Raw genomic sequence first — 16895 nt, 5'->3', positions numbered from 1 at the left:
TTTTGTACAGACAGGGTCTCACTATGTTGCCCAAGCTGATCTTGAACTCCTGGATGTAATTGCTCCTCCTGCCTCAGCATCCTGTAGTGCTGAGATTACAGGCGTGAGCCACCACGCCTGGCATGGACAATACATTAAATGAGTACATTATATATAATGTTAGAGGCCGGGCGTGGTGGCTCATGCCTGTAATTCCAGCACTTTGGGAGGCCAAGACGGGCAGATCGTCTGAGGTCAGGAGTTCGAGACCAGCCTGACCAACATGGTGAAACCCCATCTCTACTGAAAATATAAAAAGTAAGCAGACACAGTGGTGTACAACTGTAGTCCCAGCTACTCAGGAGGCTGAAGCAGGAGAATCTCTTGAACCCAGGAGGCAGAGGTTGCAGTGAGCCATGATCACAATACTATACTCCAGCCTGGGGTGACTCCAACTCAAAATATATATATATATATAATGTTAGAAAGTGGTAAGTGTTATGTATCAAACAGAGCTGGATGAGGGGCACGAGAGTTGCAGTGTGAAATAGCGTGGCCAGGGAAGACCTCACTGAACAGTGACATTGGAGGGAGGTGAAGGAGTGAGCCCTGATGATATTCTAGGGAAGAACCTTCCTGGCAGAGGGAACTGCGAGTGAAAGGTGCTGGTGCTGAAATGGGACTGTCCCTGGCAGAGATGGGACTGCTAAACCAAAGAGTTTGGCCTTTAGACTGAAGGCCATGGGGAGCTATGGATAGTTGTTTTTTATTTTTGTTTTTTTAGAGATGGGGTCTTTCTCTGTCACCCAGGCTGGAGTGTGATGGCACGATCTCAGCTCACTGCAGCCTCCGCCTGCCAGGTTCAAGCAATTCTCCCACCTCAGCCTCCCGAGTAGCTGGGATTACAGGGGTGCACCACCATGCTTGGCTAATTTTTTTGCATTTTTAGCAGAGACGGGTTCACCATGTTGGTCAGGCTGGTCTCAAACTCCTGACCTCAGATAATCCACTCACCTCAGCCTCCCAAAGTGCTGGGATTACAGACGTGAACCATGGCGCCTGGCCTGTTTTTAATTTTGAAAGAAAACAGCTTTATTGAAGCCGGGCACGGTGGCTCACGCCTGTAATCCCAGCACTTTGGGAGGCCGAGGCAGGTGGATTACCTGAGGTCAGGAGTTCAAGACCAGCCTGGCCAACATGGTGAAACCCCGTTTCTACTAAAAATACAAAAATTAGCCAGGCGTGGTGGCACACCCCTGTAATCCCAGCTACTCGGGAGGCTGAGGCAGGAGAATTGCTTGAGCCTGGGAGGCAGAGGTTGCAGTGAGCTGAGATCATGCCACTGCACTCCAGCCTGGCCGACAGAGCGAGATTCTGTCTCAAAAAAAAAAAAAAAAAAACAGTCTTATTGAGATATAACTCACATACCATACAACTCACCCTTTATTTATTTAGAGATGGAGTTTCACTTTTGTTGCCCAGGATGGAGTGCAATGGCGTGATCTCAGGTCACTGCAACATCCCCCTCCCAGGTTCAAGCGATTCTCCTGCCTCAGCCTCCTGAGTAGCTGGGATTACAGGAATGTGCCCCCATGCCCAGCTAATTTTTGTATTTTTAGTGGAGATGGGGTTTCACCATGTTGGCCAGGCTGGTCTCTAACTCTTGACCTCCGATGATCCACCCGCCTTGCCCTCCCAAAGTGCTGGGATTACAGGCGTGAGTCACTGTGCCTGGCCCAACTCACCTTTTTAAAGTGTACAGTTTGGCCAGGTGTGGTGGCTCATCCCAGCACCTTATGAGTTTCATGATTGCAATTTTTTTTCTCCCATTCCATGGGTTGTCTCTTCACTTTCTTGACGATGTTCTTTGAAACTCAAAAGTTTTACATTATGGCTGGTTGGTGGAGTGAGGTGGCTCATGCCTATAATCCCAGCACCTTGGGAGGCTGAGGTGGGAGGATCGCTTGAGCCCAGGAATTGGAGAACAGCCTAGGCAACAAAGGGAGACCCTGTCTCTACAATTTTTTTTTTTTTTTGAGATGGAGTCTTGCTCTGTCACCCAGGCTGGAGTGCAGTGGTGCGATCTTGGCTCACCGCAATCTCTGCCTCCTGGGTTCAAGCAATTTTCCTGCCTCAGCCTCCCCAGTAGCTGCAATTACAGGTGCACACCACTACGCCTGGATTTTTTTTTTTTTTTTTTTTTGTATTTTTAGTAAAGATGGGGTTTCACCATGTTGGCCTGGCTGGTCTTGAATTCCAGACCTCGTGATCTGCCCACCTCGGCCTCTCAAAATGCTGGGATTACAGGCATGAGCCACCGTGCCTGGCCTTTTTTAAAAAATTATTTATTATTATTTTATTTATTTATTTATTTAGAGACAGAGTCTCGCTCTTGTTGCCCAGGCTGGAGTGCAATGGTGCTATCTTGGCTCACTGCAACCTCCGCCTCCCGGGTTCAAGCGATTCTCCTGCCTCAGCCTTCCGAGTAGCTGGGATTACAGGCATGTGCCACCAGGCCCAGCTAATTTTTGTATTTTTAGTAGAGATGGAGTTTCACCATGTTGGCCAGGCTGGTCTTGAACTTCTGACCTCGTGATCCACCCTCCTTGGCCTCCCAAAGTTCTGGGATTACAGGAGTGAGCCACTGCGCCCAGCCACATTTAAATTTTAGAGTATAATTCTTGCTGCTTATAATTAGAAGTGAGAAGACTGTTTTGAAGTAAGGGACTTCCCTGGCCACCCTCGCTAAAATTGCAACCTTACCCTCACTCCATTTCTCCTTTTCTGCTTTATATTTCTCCAAAGCACTTATATGATAATAAACTGTATAATACCGTACTTACTGTGTTTCTCATGTATCCCGGCTACAACTGTCAACTGCGTGGGACTGGTCTTGTCTGTTTTGTTCCCTGCTCTATCCCTGGAGCGTAAAGCAGTGTCTGGTATAGAGTGGATACTTAATAGATATTCATTGAACGGGGCCAGTAGCGGTGGCTCACGCCTGTAATCCCAGCACTTTGGGAGGCGGAGGCAGGCAGATCACTTGAGGTCAGGAGTTCGAGACCAGCCTGGCCAACATGGCGAAATCCCGTCTCTACTAAAAATACAAAAATTAGCCGGGTGTTGTGGTGCATCCCTGTAATCCCAGCTACTTCGGAGGCTGAGGCAGGAGAATCGCTTGAACCTGGAAGGCGGACGTTGCGGTGAGCCGAGATCGCGCCATTGCACTCCAGCCTGGGCGACAAAGAGAGACATCGACTCAAAAAACAAAACAAAAAAATTCGTTGAACGGAATGAGTGAACAAACAAATGGATGGATGAGTGAATGAATGAACGAAGGAACAAGTGACCGCTCGACCTTCTACAGCGACAGCGGCGCAGGCGCTCCCGCACCAACACCCCCCCACCCCGCCACCGCCAGAGGGCGCAGACAGGCCGGGTCCCGAGTGTCTGTCCCGGGCCCCCGCCCCACAGGATCCCGGCCCGGGAGCCCCCGATGCAGGGACCCGCCCGGGACTCTGGGTCCCCGCGCATACCTCAACTTCGCACGACTGCGTGCCTCAAGCCGACGCAGCGGCCTACTCTCGCACTGCAGACGGGGAAACTGAGGCCCGAGGCGGCCGGGGTGGGGCAGACCTCCCGGCGAGCCCGAGCCCCCGCCCCCGGCTAGCCCCGCCCCGGCCCGTAAGAAGCACCCGGGGCGCGAGGCGAAGGCGCACAGCGCGGGGCCAGGCTGGGTCCAGCAGCGCGATGGCAGCTCAGCGGCTGGGCAAGCGCGTGCTGAGCAAGCTGCAGTCTCCATCGCGGGCCCGCGGGCCAGGGGGCAGTCCCGGGGGGCTGCAGAAGCGGCACGCGCGCGTCACCGTCAAGTATGACCGGCGGGAGCTGCAACGGCGGCTGGACGTGGAGAAGTGGATCGACGGGCGCCTGGAGGAGCTGTACCGAGGCATGGTGAGCCCGGGGAGGGCTCGGGGGTGGTCGGGGACAGATAGAGCCCGGGCGCGGAGACCCCACGCCCTTGGGGTCTCGGTGCACACTCGCTGGTGCACGGCCAGCCTGGTCTGCACAAGAGGACGAGCACCCCAGGGCCGGGCACTCATTGGCCTGGCCGTCCGTGCTCTATGGCATTGTGCTTGTGGACACACCGAGAGCAACACACAAACACTTGGGTCTTCAGAGATGTGTCCAAACGCCTGTGGAGGGCCAGGGGTTTAGCATGAGGAGGGAGGAGGCTAAGTTGAGCTGAAACCGCCACGTCTGGAGAAAGAGTGGGGGAAGGGGGGTGTCATTAAGCCAAACATAGACATGGTGACAGGGGAGATACAGCCACACAGAGACCCACGGCAAAGGAAGCAAAAGCAGACACAGATGTGCACAGTGAAGGAAGCTATAGCCACTCACGGACACAGCCCAGAAGTAACAGCCATGCACAAACCCACAAGGACACAAGCGGGGGCGGGGGGGGGGTCACCTACAGTTCAACATATGCTACAGTCACAGCCACCCGCAGACACAGCGGCGTGGGCCACAGCCGTAGGCAGACACAGCACAACCCCACTGGAACACAAAATGACTCAAGTTACGGCCCTTCCTTATCTCCTAAAGAAAAAACTATGACCACCTTCAAGCACAAGCGCTGATCCACAGCCACTCAAAGACATAAAACAACAGAAATTGGCCCAGCACAGTGGCTCACGCATTTTGTGAGGCCGGGGCAGGAGGATTGCTTGACGTCAGGAGTTCAAGACCAGCCTGGGTAACATGGGGAAAACCTGTCTCTACCAAAAATCTTAAAACTTAGCCGGGCGTGGTGGCACGCAGGCACTTGTAATCTCAGCTCCTCAGGAGGCTGAGGTGGGAGGATTGCTTGAGTCTGAGAGGCCAAGGTCGCAGTGAGCCAAGATTGCACCACTGCACTCCAGCCTGGGAAACAGAGCGAGACCGTGTCTCAAAAACAAACAAAACCCAACAGAATTTATAACTACACCCAGACATAAAACTGTGTAAGCGCCGGGCACGGTGGCTCACGCCTGTAATCCCAGCACTTTGGGAGGCCGAGGCGGGCGGATCACCTGAGGTCAGGAGTTTGAGACCAGCCTGATCAACATGGAGAAATCCCGTCTCTACTAAAAAATACAAAATTAGCCGGGTGTGGTGGCACATGCCTGTAATCCCAGCTACTTGGGAGGAGAATCGCTTGAACCCGGGAGGAGGAGGTTGCGGTGAGCCGAGATCCCGCCATTGCCCTCCAGCCTGGGCAACAAGAGCGAAACTCCGTCTCAAAAACAAACAAACAAACAAAAAACTGTAAGCTATAGGAACAGGTGGACATACAACTGCAGAACCCACCGCTGCTCACAGGCACACAACAGCCTAAGCCACAGCTACATGTATTGACACACACAGGTACTTCATCACTTGAGTTTCTGCTTGAAGTCACACTTTCAGTGACTTCTTTTTTCTTTTCCTTAGAGGTGGGGCCTCATTGGCCGAGCACAGTGGCTCACGCCTGTAATCCCAGAACTTTGGGAGGCCGAGGTGGGCAGATCACTTGAGGTCAGGAGTTCAAGACTAGCCTGGCCAACATGGTGAAACCCTGTCTCTACTAAAATTACAAAAATTAGCCGGGCATGGTGGCAGGCAGCTGTAATCCCAGCTACTTGGGAGGCTGAGGCAGGAGAATCACTTGAACCCGGGAGGCGGAGGTTGCAGTGAGCCAAGATCGCGCCATTGTACTCCACCCTAGGTGACAGAAGGAGACTTTGTCTCAAAAAAAAAAAGAAAAAAGAAAAAGACATGGGGCCTTGCTATGTTGCTCAGGCTGATCTTGAACTCCTAGGCTCAAGCAATTCTCTCTTGTCAGCCTCCCAAAATGTCAGGATTACAGGCGTGAGCCACTGCGCCTGGCCTTCTGTGACTTCTGTATGCTACAGTGTACACAGGTCCCACGAGTCCTCCTCTCCATGGTGCGACAATGGTGGAAGGCATGGCCCTTCTCCCACGGTGACATGCAGTCCCTCTGTTCTCAGACTCACACCTGGGCCCATACAGGTGAACCAATCTGGTTGCTAGTGGCAGGTGGCATCTATGAGGCCATTCTCGGGTGGTGGGCCCCACAGCTGACTGTGGACACATGCTGATGTGTCACACACCCAAGCCAGAGCCACACACCTCACACCTGCAGGACCACAGTCCACTATACGAAGCCACTGCACGATGCCAGGTCCCTCTGCATCCTCGGCCAGCCCCAGGCCCTTGGCATCAGGCTGTGGCCCTGGCAGAGACTCACACACCTGTGTCCTTGCTGAAGCCCCTTCACCACACATGAACCAGGACCATCCAGCCCTGAAGCCCCAGGCCTGAAGCCGACAGCCGGACTTTGGGTTGGGGAGGAAAGGATTCATAACCCCAAGGCTCTCTTGCTCCCTCGACAGCTGGGGACAGCTGGGTCCTGTTCCCAGCAGGGGTACTGAGCCAGCCTGCGCTTGGGCCACTGCCTGTAGAGGCCACACTCAGCGCCCCACTCTTAGCAGCTGAGTTGAGCCATGACTCATCCCACCCACCCACCTTGAGGGGCCTCGGTGGTCCTCCCTCCGGTCTCACCAGGCTGCATTTTGGCCCTCTGGGGGCTGGCCCAAGCCATCCCCTCCCTTCCTGTCCCCTCCCTTCCTGTCCCCTGGGGGAAGGGGCCGCCCCAGCTGGCTGCTGGCTGCCAGCCTCTCCTCCCCTGCACCTAGTGCTAAGACTTTTCCTTGAAAGGGCAGAAGCCAGCCCCTCTCCCGAATCCCAGAATCTGACATTCCAGGACTCCACTAGGCCTGTTTTCCTCTGTGGGAACTAGAGCCAAGGCGAGAGACCCGTGCCAGCCCCGAGGCTCCCGGGGCCCATGGGCCCAGGCATCGGGCTGGTACAGGGCCCCCGGGCTCTCTCAGCCCATCTGTCACCCCTCCCCCCCAACACCCAGATGTCCCGTCTTGGCAGTGCTGTCCCGGACTGCCACATTAATGCTCCAGAACCCGCCAGCTGGGCCCTGGGGCTGGTGGGGCTCCTGCAGAGCCCTGGACAAAGGCGAGGGAGGGAGGGAAGGGGATCCTAAGCACCCCTCCCTCCCTGGCCCTAGGAGGCAGACATGCCCGATGAGATCAACATTGATGAATTGTTGGAGTTAGAGAGTGAAGAGGAGAGAAGCCGGAAAATCCAGGTAGGTGGGGGGACGTGTCCCCCAGCCCCCGACTTTGCACCTCCCTAAAAATAATAGCAATAGTTCACGTGTTAACTGAGCGCTCACTAGATGCCGGGCACTGGTGTGATGGCTTTACATGTATTCACTCACTTAACCCTCACAAAACCCTCCGAAGCAGGCGCTAGTGTGAGCTCCATTTTCCCCATGAGGAAAATGAGGCCCAGAGAGGTTGAATCCCTTGCCCAGTGTCACACAGCTCAGAAGGAGCAGAGCTGGGTGTCAAACCCAGGCAGTTTGGCAGCCATGTCTTTGCTTATGGCTTATACCTTTTTAGAGGAGGGAAGTGCTGTGTGACCCTCTCGCCCTCTCTGGATCTAGTGACTCACCCCTGCCCTGAGTCGATCCACATGCCCCTTGGGCTCTGTTCCTCTCTTGAAGCTTGGTGGGCAGTCCACCCTGGAGTCTGACTTCCATTTGTCTTGCTGCTGGGGCCTTTTGGGAAAGGGAAGGGGCTGGAGGGGAGTAGGTGTTAGTCATTTACTGTTTTGTTTTGTTTTTGGTTGGGGGTTTTAGGGACTCCTGAAGTCGTGTGGGAAACCTGTCGAGGTGAGTTTTCTCTCCCTCATTCTCTCCCTGTTCTGGCCCCAAGTACTCTGATGGGGGAGGGGGAAGAAGCTGGCAGAAGGGTCTCTGGGGAACACCACCCGGCCCGCCCACACCCGGCCCCGACCTGCCCTCCGCAGCTCTTTCTGGTCTCCAGGGGTGTCTTTTGTCCTCCTCCTTGTCTCTCTCCCTCTCTCCCCCATCTGCTGAGGGGGCTCCATTCTGTCCTCCCCCATCTGCCCTGTTTTTGCCTCTCCTGTGCCTGTCCTTTGGCCACCAGCCTTCTGGCTCAGTCTCCCTCTGTCCTCCCCTGTCACTGCCTCCGCCACCCCGGGCTCCCTTCCCCACCTCTGGGGGCCCTCCATCCTCCCAGGCCCTGAAGCTGAGCGGCCCAACCCCTCCCACTTCCTTCCCTGCTTTAAAAGGGAAAACTATTCATGTTTCTCCAACTAGCTCTAGGGACAAACGTCATTGCATTTCTGTTCGCCCTGGATCTATCTCTGGGGACCTGTCTCCACATGTCTCTGTTTCTTTCTCTGTCCTTATGTCTCTCTCTGTCTCTATCTCTACATGTCTCTCTGTTTCTGTGTCTGTTTCTCCCCCTCCGCCACTCCGTATCTGTCTCCTTGGATCTCTATCTCTCTTCCTAGCTCTTTCTCTCCATCCCTCCCATCGCTCTTTCCCCATCTCTGTCTTTCTCCCGGCTCACTTTTCTCTCTACGTCTATAGCCTCCGCCCCTAACTCCCCCCACCCCACAAGCAGAGAACAGGAGGAAGCACCCAGGTCAGGGACTGGGCTGGACAGGGGCAGGGGGTGCCCCCGCACTGTTCCCATGTTCTCAGCTCCCCCACCCTGTCTCAGGACTTCATCCAGGAGCTGCTGGCAAAGCTTCAAGGCCTCCACAGGCAGCCCGGCCTCCGCCAGCCCAGCCCCTCCCACGACGGCAGCCTCAGCCCCCTCCAGGACCGGGCCCGGACTGCTCACCCCTGACCCTCTTGCACTCTCCCTGCCCCCCTGGACGCCGCCCAGCTTGCTTGTGTATAAGTTATATTTAATGGTTCTGTAACAATAACACTGTGTGGCTGTTTTTCCTCCCCCCGGGTTACCATGGGCTTCCCCGAGCTCCCCCCACAACCTCCCTCTCTCCTCCTGTGGCCTCTGCTCATGTCCCTGTCCCAGCACTGCAGCTGGGCCTGCCAGATGGAGAATCACTCCTCCCGGGCCAGAGAGCATGAGAACGGGCCCTGCTGAGCCCGCGCCCTTGGGATTTATATCCTAGACCTCACCTTCCCTTGAACTCCCCACCCCACCCCCATCCCCAGTCCCAGCAAGCAGGGCCCCTATATGCAGGCTCCTGCAGGAATCTGGGTCAAGGGGCATGCTCATGACCAAAGGTGACCGATATTGACTCAGTACAGGTGATCACACAGCAAACAAATCATTCAGCCACTCCATGAAATCTGCGCTGTGCTTATAATGGCCCTTGGTACTGAGGCTGCAAAGATGAGAGGAAGATGGTCTCTGGCATCAAGGTGCTCACACACTATGGGGGGAGAAGGGCCTGAGTGTGAGAATCAGAACAAAGTGTGCTGAATGGCTCAAGATACCTGGGAGCTTGGCAGAGGGGAGGGAGCTATTCACTCTGGGGGTGGTGAAGAAATCTGGGAGGGCCTCCTGAAGGAAGTGACATTAAGGTAGGCTTTGAAGGATGCATAGGAGTTCTGTGAAATGGATACCCCTCTCTGAGGACTCTGAACTTATGGGTGGAGGGATTGATATTGGGGCAGAGCCAGGGAAAACACCAAATATTGCCAGGGCCATCCACCAGTCAGGAAGGACAATGGCCCCCAGAGCTGGGTCAGGGAAGCCCCCTATTGAACCCAGGTTAATCCTTTCATGCTGGGGCATGGAGAGGCCTGGAGGGTCCCAAGGGAGCAGCTGGGCCATCAGAAGTGGGTAGTGGCTTTTTTAAAAAAAAATTATTTTATGTTTTTTAATTTTATTGTTTAAAAAAAATTATTTTGTTTTTTGAGACAGGGTCTCATTCTGTCACCCAGGCTGGAGTCCAGTGGTGCAATCTTGGCTCACTGCAGCCTTGACCTCCCCAGGCTCAGGTGATCCTCTCAGTTCAGCCTCCCAAGTAGCTGGGACTACAGGCATGCACCACCATGCCTGGCTTTTTTTTTTTTTTTTAAGAAACGGGATCTTGCTGTATTGTCCAGTCTGGTCTTAAACTCTTGGGCTCAAATTATCAGCCTGTCTTGGCCTCCCAAAGTGCTGCAATGACAGGGGTGAGCCACTGTGCCTGACCTACTTTTGTTTTAGAGACAGAGCCTCACTTTGTCACCCAGGCTGGAGTGCAGTGGTGCAATCATAGCTCACTGTAGCCTTGACCTCCTGGGCTCAATAAATCCTCCTAACTTGGCATCCCAAAGTGCTGGGATTACAGGTGTGAGCCATCATGGCTGGCTATTTTTTTACTTTTTTGTAGAGACAAGGTCTCCTTATGTTGTCCAGACTGGTCTTGGACTTCTGGGCTCAAGCAATTCACCCACCACGCCCAGCCCTCTATTTCAACATTGTCTTTTCTTTCTTTCTTTCTTTCTTTTTTTAAGATGAAGTTTTGCTCTTGTTGCCCAGGCTGGAGTGCAATGGTGCGATCTCGGCTCACTGTAACCTCCGCCTCCTGGGTTCAAGCGATTCTCCTGCCTCAGCCTCCCGAGTAGCTGAGATTACACACATGCGCCACCATGCCCGGCTAATTTTTTGTATTTTTAGTAGAGACGGGGTTTTACCATGTTGGTCAGGCTGGTCTTGAACTCCTGACCTCAGGTGATCTGACCGCCTTGGCCTCTCAAAGTGCAGGGATTACAGGTGTGAGCCACCGCGCCCAGCCGTATTTTTTTTTTTTTTTTTTTTTTTTTGAGACAGAGTCTCGCTCTGTCATCCAGGCTGGAGTGCAGTGGTGCGATCTCAGCTCACTGCAGCCTCTACCTCCCAAGTTCAAGTGATTTCTCCTGCTTCAACCTCTCAAGTAGCTGGGATTACAGGCACACCACTATGCCTGGCTACTTTTTGTATTTTTAGCAGAGATGGGGTTTCACCATGTTGGCCAGACTGGTCTTGAACTCCTGACCTCAAGTGATCTGCCCACCTCAGCCTCCCAAAGTGCTGGGTTTACAGGTGTGAGCCACTAGGCCTGGCCTATATTTCAACATTTTGTTTTATTTTATTTTATTTTATTTTATTTTTTGAGATGGAGTCTTGCTCTGTCACCCAGGCTGGAGTGCAGTGGCGAGATCTCAGTTCACTGAAACCTCTGCCTCCTGGGTTCAAGTGATTCTTCTGCCTCAGCCTCCCGAATAGCTGGGATTACAGGCGTGCACCACCACACCTGGCTAATTTTTGTATTTTTAGTAAAGACAGGGTTTCACCACCTTGGCCGGGCTGGTCTTGAACTCCTGACCTCGTGATCCACCTGCCTGGGCCTCCCAAAGTGCTGGGATTACAGGTGTGAGACACCATGCCAGGCCTTTTAATGGCCTTTAATGGCACGGCAACATTCTAATGGTTCTGGTTGGACCAGTGGTCCCAGGTGTGTATAATCAGGAGCTGGGGTGGGGCTGTGGCCGTGCTTAGGACCAGGGCAGGGTCAGAGCTGGGCTGTCTCACCAAGGACAAAGTACATCTCCCACGTGGCCTCCACTGACTGAAGTTGGGGCCCCAGGGCCCTGTCCCCACCTGTGCCATCAAGTGGCCCCGCCAGGATTAAGCACTTATCCCGGGTGTCTGAGCTCTAGTCTGGGAGGAAGAGAAGACCCCCCTGAGGAGGAGCATCCAGGAGCACCCTGGCCTGTCCAGCCATTCAGGTGACCTTGTTGTCTCTGTGCAGATGGACCCAAGGCTTCCAGTGCTCCCTTTCCTCCACACTGTATAGAGAATGGGCAAGTCCCTCCTGCTGACATCCCAGCTCCTGAGCCCGTGTCCTAGAACTCCCCACTTGGGCCTGCAGAACCCCTTCTACTTCCCTCTCACAGAACCTCGTTTGGGTTCCTTGTCCTGGTGGAGGCGGTATGTGCTCAAAACCCAGGTTCTAAAGTCCTGTGTGTGCGTGTGTTAGGCCTCAGTATCCTCATCTGGAAAATGGGTACTTTGCAGATGAGGAAACAGAGGCCCAGATTAGGGATGTCACTTGTTCAAAGTCACATGGCTGGGAAATGTGGTGCTGGGCTTCAGTCCCAGGCATTATGACTCCAGAGCCCAACTATTTAACTCCTGCTCTGCAGGGTCCCTTTAAACCACAGCAACAATTGCTATTGTTCAGTGATGGGAAAATATTGGCTAATTCATACTAAGGTCTTCATGATTGCTCGCAATCTGTGGAGATAACCAATCTAAAGGGCAATACAATTAACTGAGAACAATGCTACAGTGAAGGGCTGGGAGGCCAGGCGGGGTGACTCAAGTCTCTAATCCCAGCCAAGGTCACAGGATTGAGCCCAGGAGGTCGATCACACCACTGCATGCAGCCTGGGTAACGAAGCAGTGTCTCAAAAAAAAATAAAATAAAATAAAAAAGGGCCAGGTACGGTGCACGCCTGTAATCCCAGCACTTTGGGAGGCCGAGGCAGGTGGATCATCTGAGGTTGGGAGTTTGAGACCAGCCTGACCAACATGGAGAAACCCCGTTTCTACTAAAAATACAAAATTAGCCGGGCGTGGTGGCGCTTGCCTAAAATCCCAGCTACTTGGGAGGCTGAGGCAGGAGAATCGCTTGAACCCGGGAGGCAGAGGTTGCGGTGAGCCGAGATTGGGCCATTGCACTACAGCCTGGGCAACAGAGCAAAACTCTGTCTCAAAAAAAAAAAAAAAAAAGGAAAAGAATTGGGAAACGGCACACCACAGTGGTTAGTGGTTAAGAACATGGATTTTAGATTACTACCTGGATTCAAGTGGCGCTTCCTAGCTGTGTGATCTTGAGAAAGTCACCTGACTTCTCTGTGTCTGTGTCCACATCTGTAAAATGAAGGTGATTTTAATAGTACCTACCTCCAGGGATTATTGTGAGGTTTTGTTTTATTTTGTTTTTTGAGACAGGGTTTCACTCTGCCACCCACACTGGGGTACAGTGGTGTGATCTTGGCTCACTGCTACCTCTGCCTCAGGGGCTCAAATGATCCTCCCACCTCAGCCTCCGAAGCATCTGGAATTACAGGCACGCACCACCAAGCCCAGCTGATTTTGGTATGTTTTGTAGAAACGGGATTTCACCATGTTGCCCAGGCTGGTCTCGAACTCCTGGGCTCCAGCGATCCACCCGCCTTGGCCTCCCAAAGTGCTGGGATTACAGGTGGGAGACACCGCGCCCAGCCTGTTGTGAGGTTTAAATGCAGAGAATACGCTAGGACCAGGCACATGGTAAGCACTGTTATCAACCCTGTCATTGTAAGGAGGGGACTGATCATTAGCTCCTATGGTCACCATTTCTGGCCAGCAGGAAGTCCCTTAGGAACACTGAACCACAGCTCTTCAGATACAGAAAAGCCCCAAAGGGGCCAGGAGCAGTGGCTCACACCTGTGATCCCAGCATTATGGGAGGCTGAGGCGGGTGGATCACCTGAGGTCACGAGTTCGAGACCAGCCTGGCCAATATGGTGAAACACCGTCTCTACTAAAAATACAAAAAATAATAACTGAGCATGGTGGCACATGCCTGTAATTCTAGCTAGTCGGGAGACTGAGGCAGGAGAATAGCTTGAACCCGGGAGGCAGAGGTTGCAGTGAGCCAAGATCGCGCCATTGCACTCCAGCCTGGGCAACAAGAGCGGAACTCCGCCTCAAAAAAAAAAAAAAAAAGCCCCAAAAGACACAGTGTACTTAACCCACCATGCGCCGCCCTCCCTCCCTTGTAGCCACACTAGCCTCCCCACCCAGCTGGCTCCTTGCCTCCCACCGTCTGTGGTCCGTTTCCCACTCAGCAGCCAGACAACGCCTTTTCTCACTCTCACCCTAACCTCCATCCACCCTGTTCTCTCTTCCTCTTTCCTCCAAAGGTTACCATTTTAAAAAGAAAATCAATTTCTTAGTATTACTGCAATATTTTTTTCTGCAAATACAAACAAGTGTGAAGCTATGTTCTAGTCACCCCTTTTGTACCAACAAGGCAGACATTCCGAACATTACTCTTTGCTTTTTTTAATTTTACTTTTTTTTAGAGACAGTCTCACTCTGTCACCCCGGCTGGAATGCAATGGTGCAATCATAACTCACTGCAGCCTCTAATTCCTGGGCTCAAGCAAGCCGCCTGCCTTAGCCTCCCACATAGCTGGGACTATAGGTGTGCACCACTATGCCCAGATAATTTTTAAATATTCTGTAGAGATGAGGTCTCACTATGTTGGTCAAGCTGTTCTCAAACTCCTGAGCTCAAGTGATCCTCCCGCCTCAGTCTCTCAAAGTGCAGGGATGACAGGCGTGAGACACCTTGCCGGCCATTTAACAACTTACCCTGGGCCAGGTGTGCTGGCTCATGCCTGTCATCCCAGCAATTTGGGAGGCCGAGTCAGGAGGATCACCTGAGGTCAGCAGTTCGAGACCAGCCTGGCCAATGTGGTGGAACCCCGTGTCTACTAAAAATACAGAAAAAAAAAATTAGCCAGATGTGGTGGTGCATGCCTGTAGTCCCAACCACTCCAGAGGCTGAGGCAGGAGAATTGCTTGAATCTGGGAGGCAGAGGTTGAAGTGAGCCGAGATCATGCCACTGCACTCCAGTCTGGGCGACAGAGCGAGACTCCATCTCGGGGCGGGGGGCGGGGAGGCAGGGCCCAGTGGCTCACGCCTGTAATCCCAACACTGGGAGGCTGAGGCGGGCGGATCACAAGGTCAGGTGATCGAGACCATCCTGGCTAACAAGGTGAAACCCCGCCTCTACTAAAAATACAAAACAAAAAAAAAACCTGGTGACAGGTGCCTGTACTCCCAGCTACTCAGGAGGCTGAGGCAGGAGAATGGAGTGAACCCAGGAGGCGGAGCTTGCCGTGAGTGGAGATCGCGCCACTGCATTCCAGCCTGGGTGACAGAGCGAGACTCCGTCTCAAAAAAACTAAATAAATAAAAAATAAAAACCCATCCTGAAGACATTTCATGTCACCACTTTTCACAGTCACCACTTTTCACAGCCTTTCCTTGGTAGTCCTCCTGGCCACACTGCGCCCTATCACCTTCCTGCCTTCAGCCCTCTGCTGTCTGACCCTCACCCACACCAGCTTCTCTCCCGTCCTCAGACCCACCTACCGGCCCCTCCATGACCCATGGCCACATTGCCTCTGCCTGCAGTTCTCCCCGTGTTTCTCTCATCCTCACCATCATGTAGATGTCATCTCAGAGAGGTGTTCTGCAGCACCTAATCTAAGGAGCACCCTCAGTCACTATCCTGTCACTTGATCGATTGATTGATTGATTGATTTTAATTTTTTTGGAGACGGAGTCTCACTCTGTTGCCCAAGCTGGAGTGCAGTGGCGTGATCCCTACTCAATGCAACCTCCACCTCCTGGGTTCAAGCAATTCTCTGCTTCAGCCTCCCGAGTAGCTGGGATTACAGGCACCTGCCACCACGCCCAGCTAATTTCTTTGTATTTTTAGTAGAGACAGGGTTTCACCATCCTGGCCAGCCTGGTCTTGAACTCCTGACCTCATGATCCACCTGTCTCGGCCTCCCAAAGTGCTGAGATAACAGGTGTGAGCCACCGTGCCCTGCTGATTTATTTATTTTTTATAGAATTTATTGGCCAGGCGTGGTGGCTCATGCCTGTAATCCTAGCACGTTGAGTGGCCGAGGTAGGAGGATCACTTGAGGCCAGGAGTTCCAGACCAGCCCAGGGGAGACCCTGTCTCTACAAAAAATAAAATTAGCTAGACATGGTGGTGCATGCCTGTGTTCTTAGTTACTCTGGAGGCTGAGGTGGGAGTATTGCTTGAGCCCAGGAGTTTGAGGCTGCAGTGAGCTATGATTGCACCACTGCACTCCAGCCTGGGAAACACAGCAACACCCTATCTCAAAAAAAAAAAATATTACACTCTGGTCTGTCTATTCTATAGTCTGTTCACCGCCCCCCACCACCATCTTCAGAATATTAGCTCCTCGCCTACCTTGAAAAGCGCTGTGTTCCTGTGTAGAACGGCGCCGGGGGCACAGTAGGCGCTTGCCCAAGAACCGTACTCCCAGGTGGCCACGTTGTCTCCAAGCACCGCAGCCCTCTACGTGTGGACGTGAGGCCTCAGCGCCCCCTCGTGGCTATGTGAATTGGTTTTATTTTATTTTATTTCTTTGTTTTGTTTTGTTTTTTTAATTTTCGTTTCTCCTTTTTACTTTTTCTGTTTTGTTTTGTTTCTTTGTTTGTTTTTTGAGACAGAGTTTTTGCTCTTGTCCCCCATGCTGGAGCGCAATGGCGCGATCTCGGCTCACTGCAACTTCCACCTCCCAGGTTCAAGCGATTCTCCTGCCTCAGCCTCCTGAGTAGCTGGGACTACACACGCGCCACCATGCCTGGCTAATTTTTGTATTTTTAGTAGAGACGGGATTTCACCATATTAGTCAGGCTGGTCTCAAACTCCTGACGTCAGGTAATCCACTCACCTCGGCCTCCCAAAGTGCTGGGATTACAAGCGTGAGCCACCGCACCCTGCTGTTTTGTTTTCATATCTTATCTTTTTTTTTTTTTTTTTTTTTTTTTTTTTTTAGAAAGGGGTCTTGCTCTGTCGCCCAGGCTGGAGCACAGCAGCACTATGATAGCTCACTGCAGCCTCGAAATCCTGAGTTCAAGCGATCCTACCTGCTTCAGCCTCCTGAGTACCTGGGACTACAGGGGTCTTGCTCTGTCGCCCAGGCTGGAGCACAGCAGCACTATGATAGCTCACTGCAGCCTCGAAATCCTGAGTTCAAGCGATCCTACCTGCTTCAGCCTCCTGAGTACCTGGGACTACAGGCACCCGCACCATGCCCGGCTTGAAGTGGTTTTTGTTTGTTTGTTTGTTTTGAGACCGAGAATCGCTCTGTCACTGAGGCTGGAGTGCAGTGGCATGATCTCGGCTCAATGCAACCTCCGCCTCCCGGGTTTAAGCGATTCTC

General features: G+C 52.9%; 1 protein-coding gene across 1 annotated transcript; it reads left to right on the top strand.

Moving 5' to 3' along the window:
- The first annotated feature begins 3389 nt into the window (after positions 1-3389).
- PPP1R14A (protein phosphatase 1 regulatory inhibitor subunit 14A) lies at positions 3390-8838 on the top strand. The gene is made up of 4 exons (XM_034945260.3): positions 3390-3930; positions 7100-7180; positions 7736-7768; positions 8628-8838. The coding sequence occupies exons 1-4, from the start codon at positions 3730-3732 to the stop codon at positions 8754-8756; spliced, it is 444 nt and encodes a 147-aa protein (XP_034801151.1). The 5' UTR covers positions 3390-3729; the 3' UTR covers positions 8757-8838.
- Positions 8839-16895: the final 8057 nt, after the last annotated feature.

This window comes from Pan paniscus, chromosome 20, assembly GCF_029289425.2.
Source record: "Pan paniscus chromosome 20, NHGRI_mPanPan1-v2.0_pri, whole genome shotgun sequence".
Classification (NCBI taxonomy): domain Eukaryota; kingdom Metazoa; phylum Chordata; class Mammalia; order Primates; family Hominidae; genus Pan; species Pan paniscus.
This window is presented reverse-complemented; position numbering and strand designations above follow the sequence as displayed.

Excerpts from the sequence above, each read along its gene's own strand:
- PPP1R14A (XM_034945260.3), top strand. The coding sequence starts at position 3,730 with ATGGCAGCTCAGCGGCTGGGCAAGCGCGTGCTGAGCAAGCTGCAGTCT. Across the intron at positions 3,931-7,099 it reads AGGAGCTGTACCGAGGCATG|GAGGCAGACATGCCCGATGA; the intron begins GTGAGCCCGGGG and ends CCCTGGCCCTAG. Across the intron at positions 7,769-8,627 it reads CGTGTGGGAAACCTGTCGAG|GACTTCATCCAGGAGCTGCT; the intron begins GTGAGTTTTCTC and ends ACCCTGTCTCAG.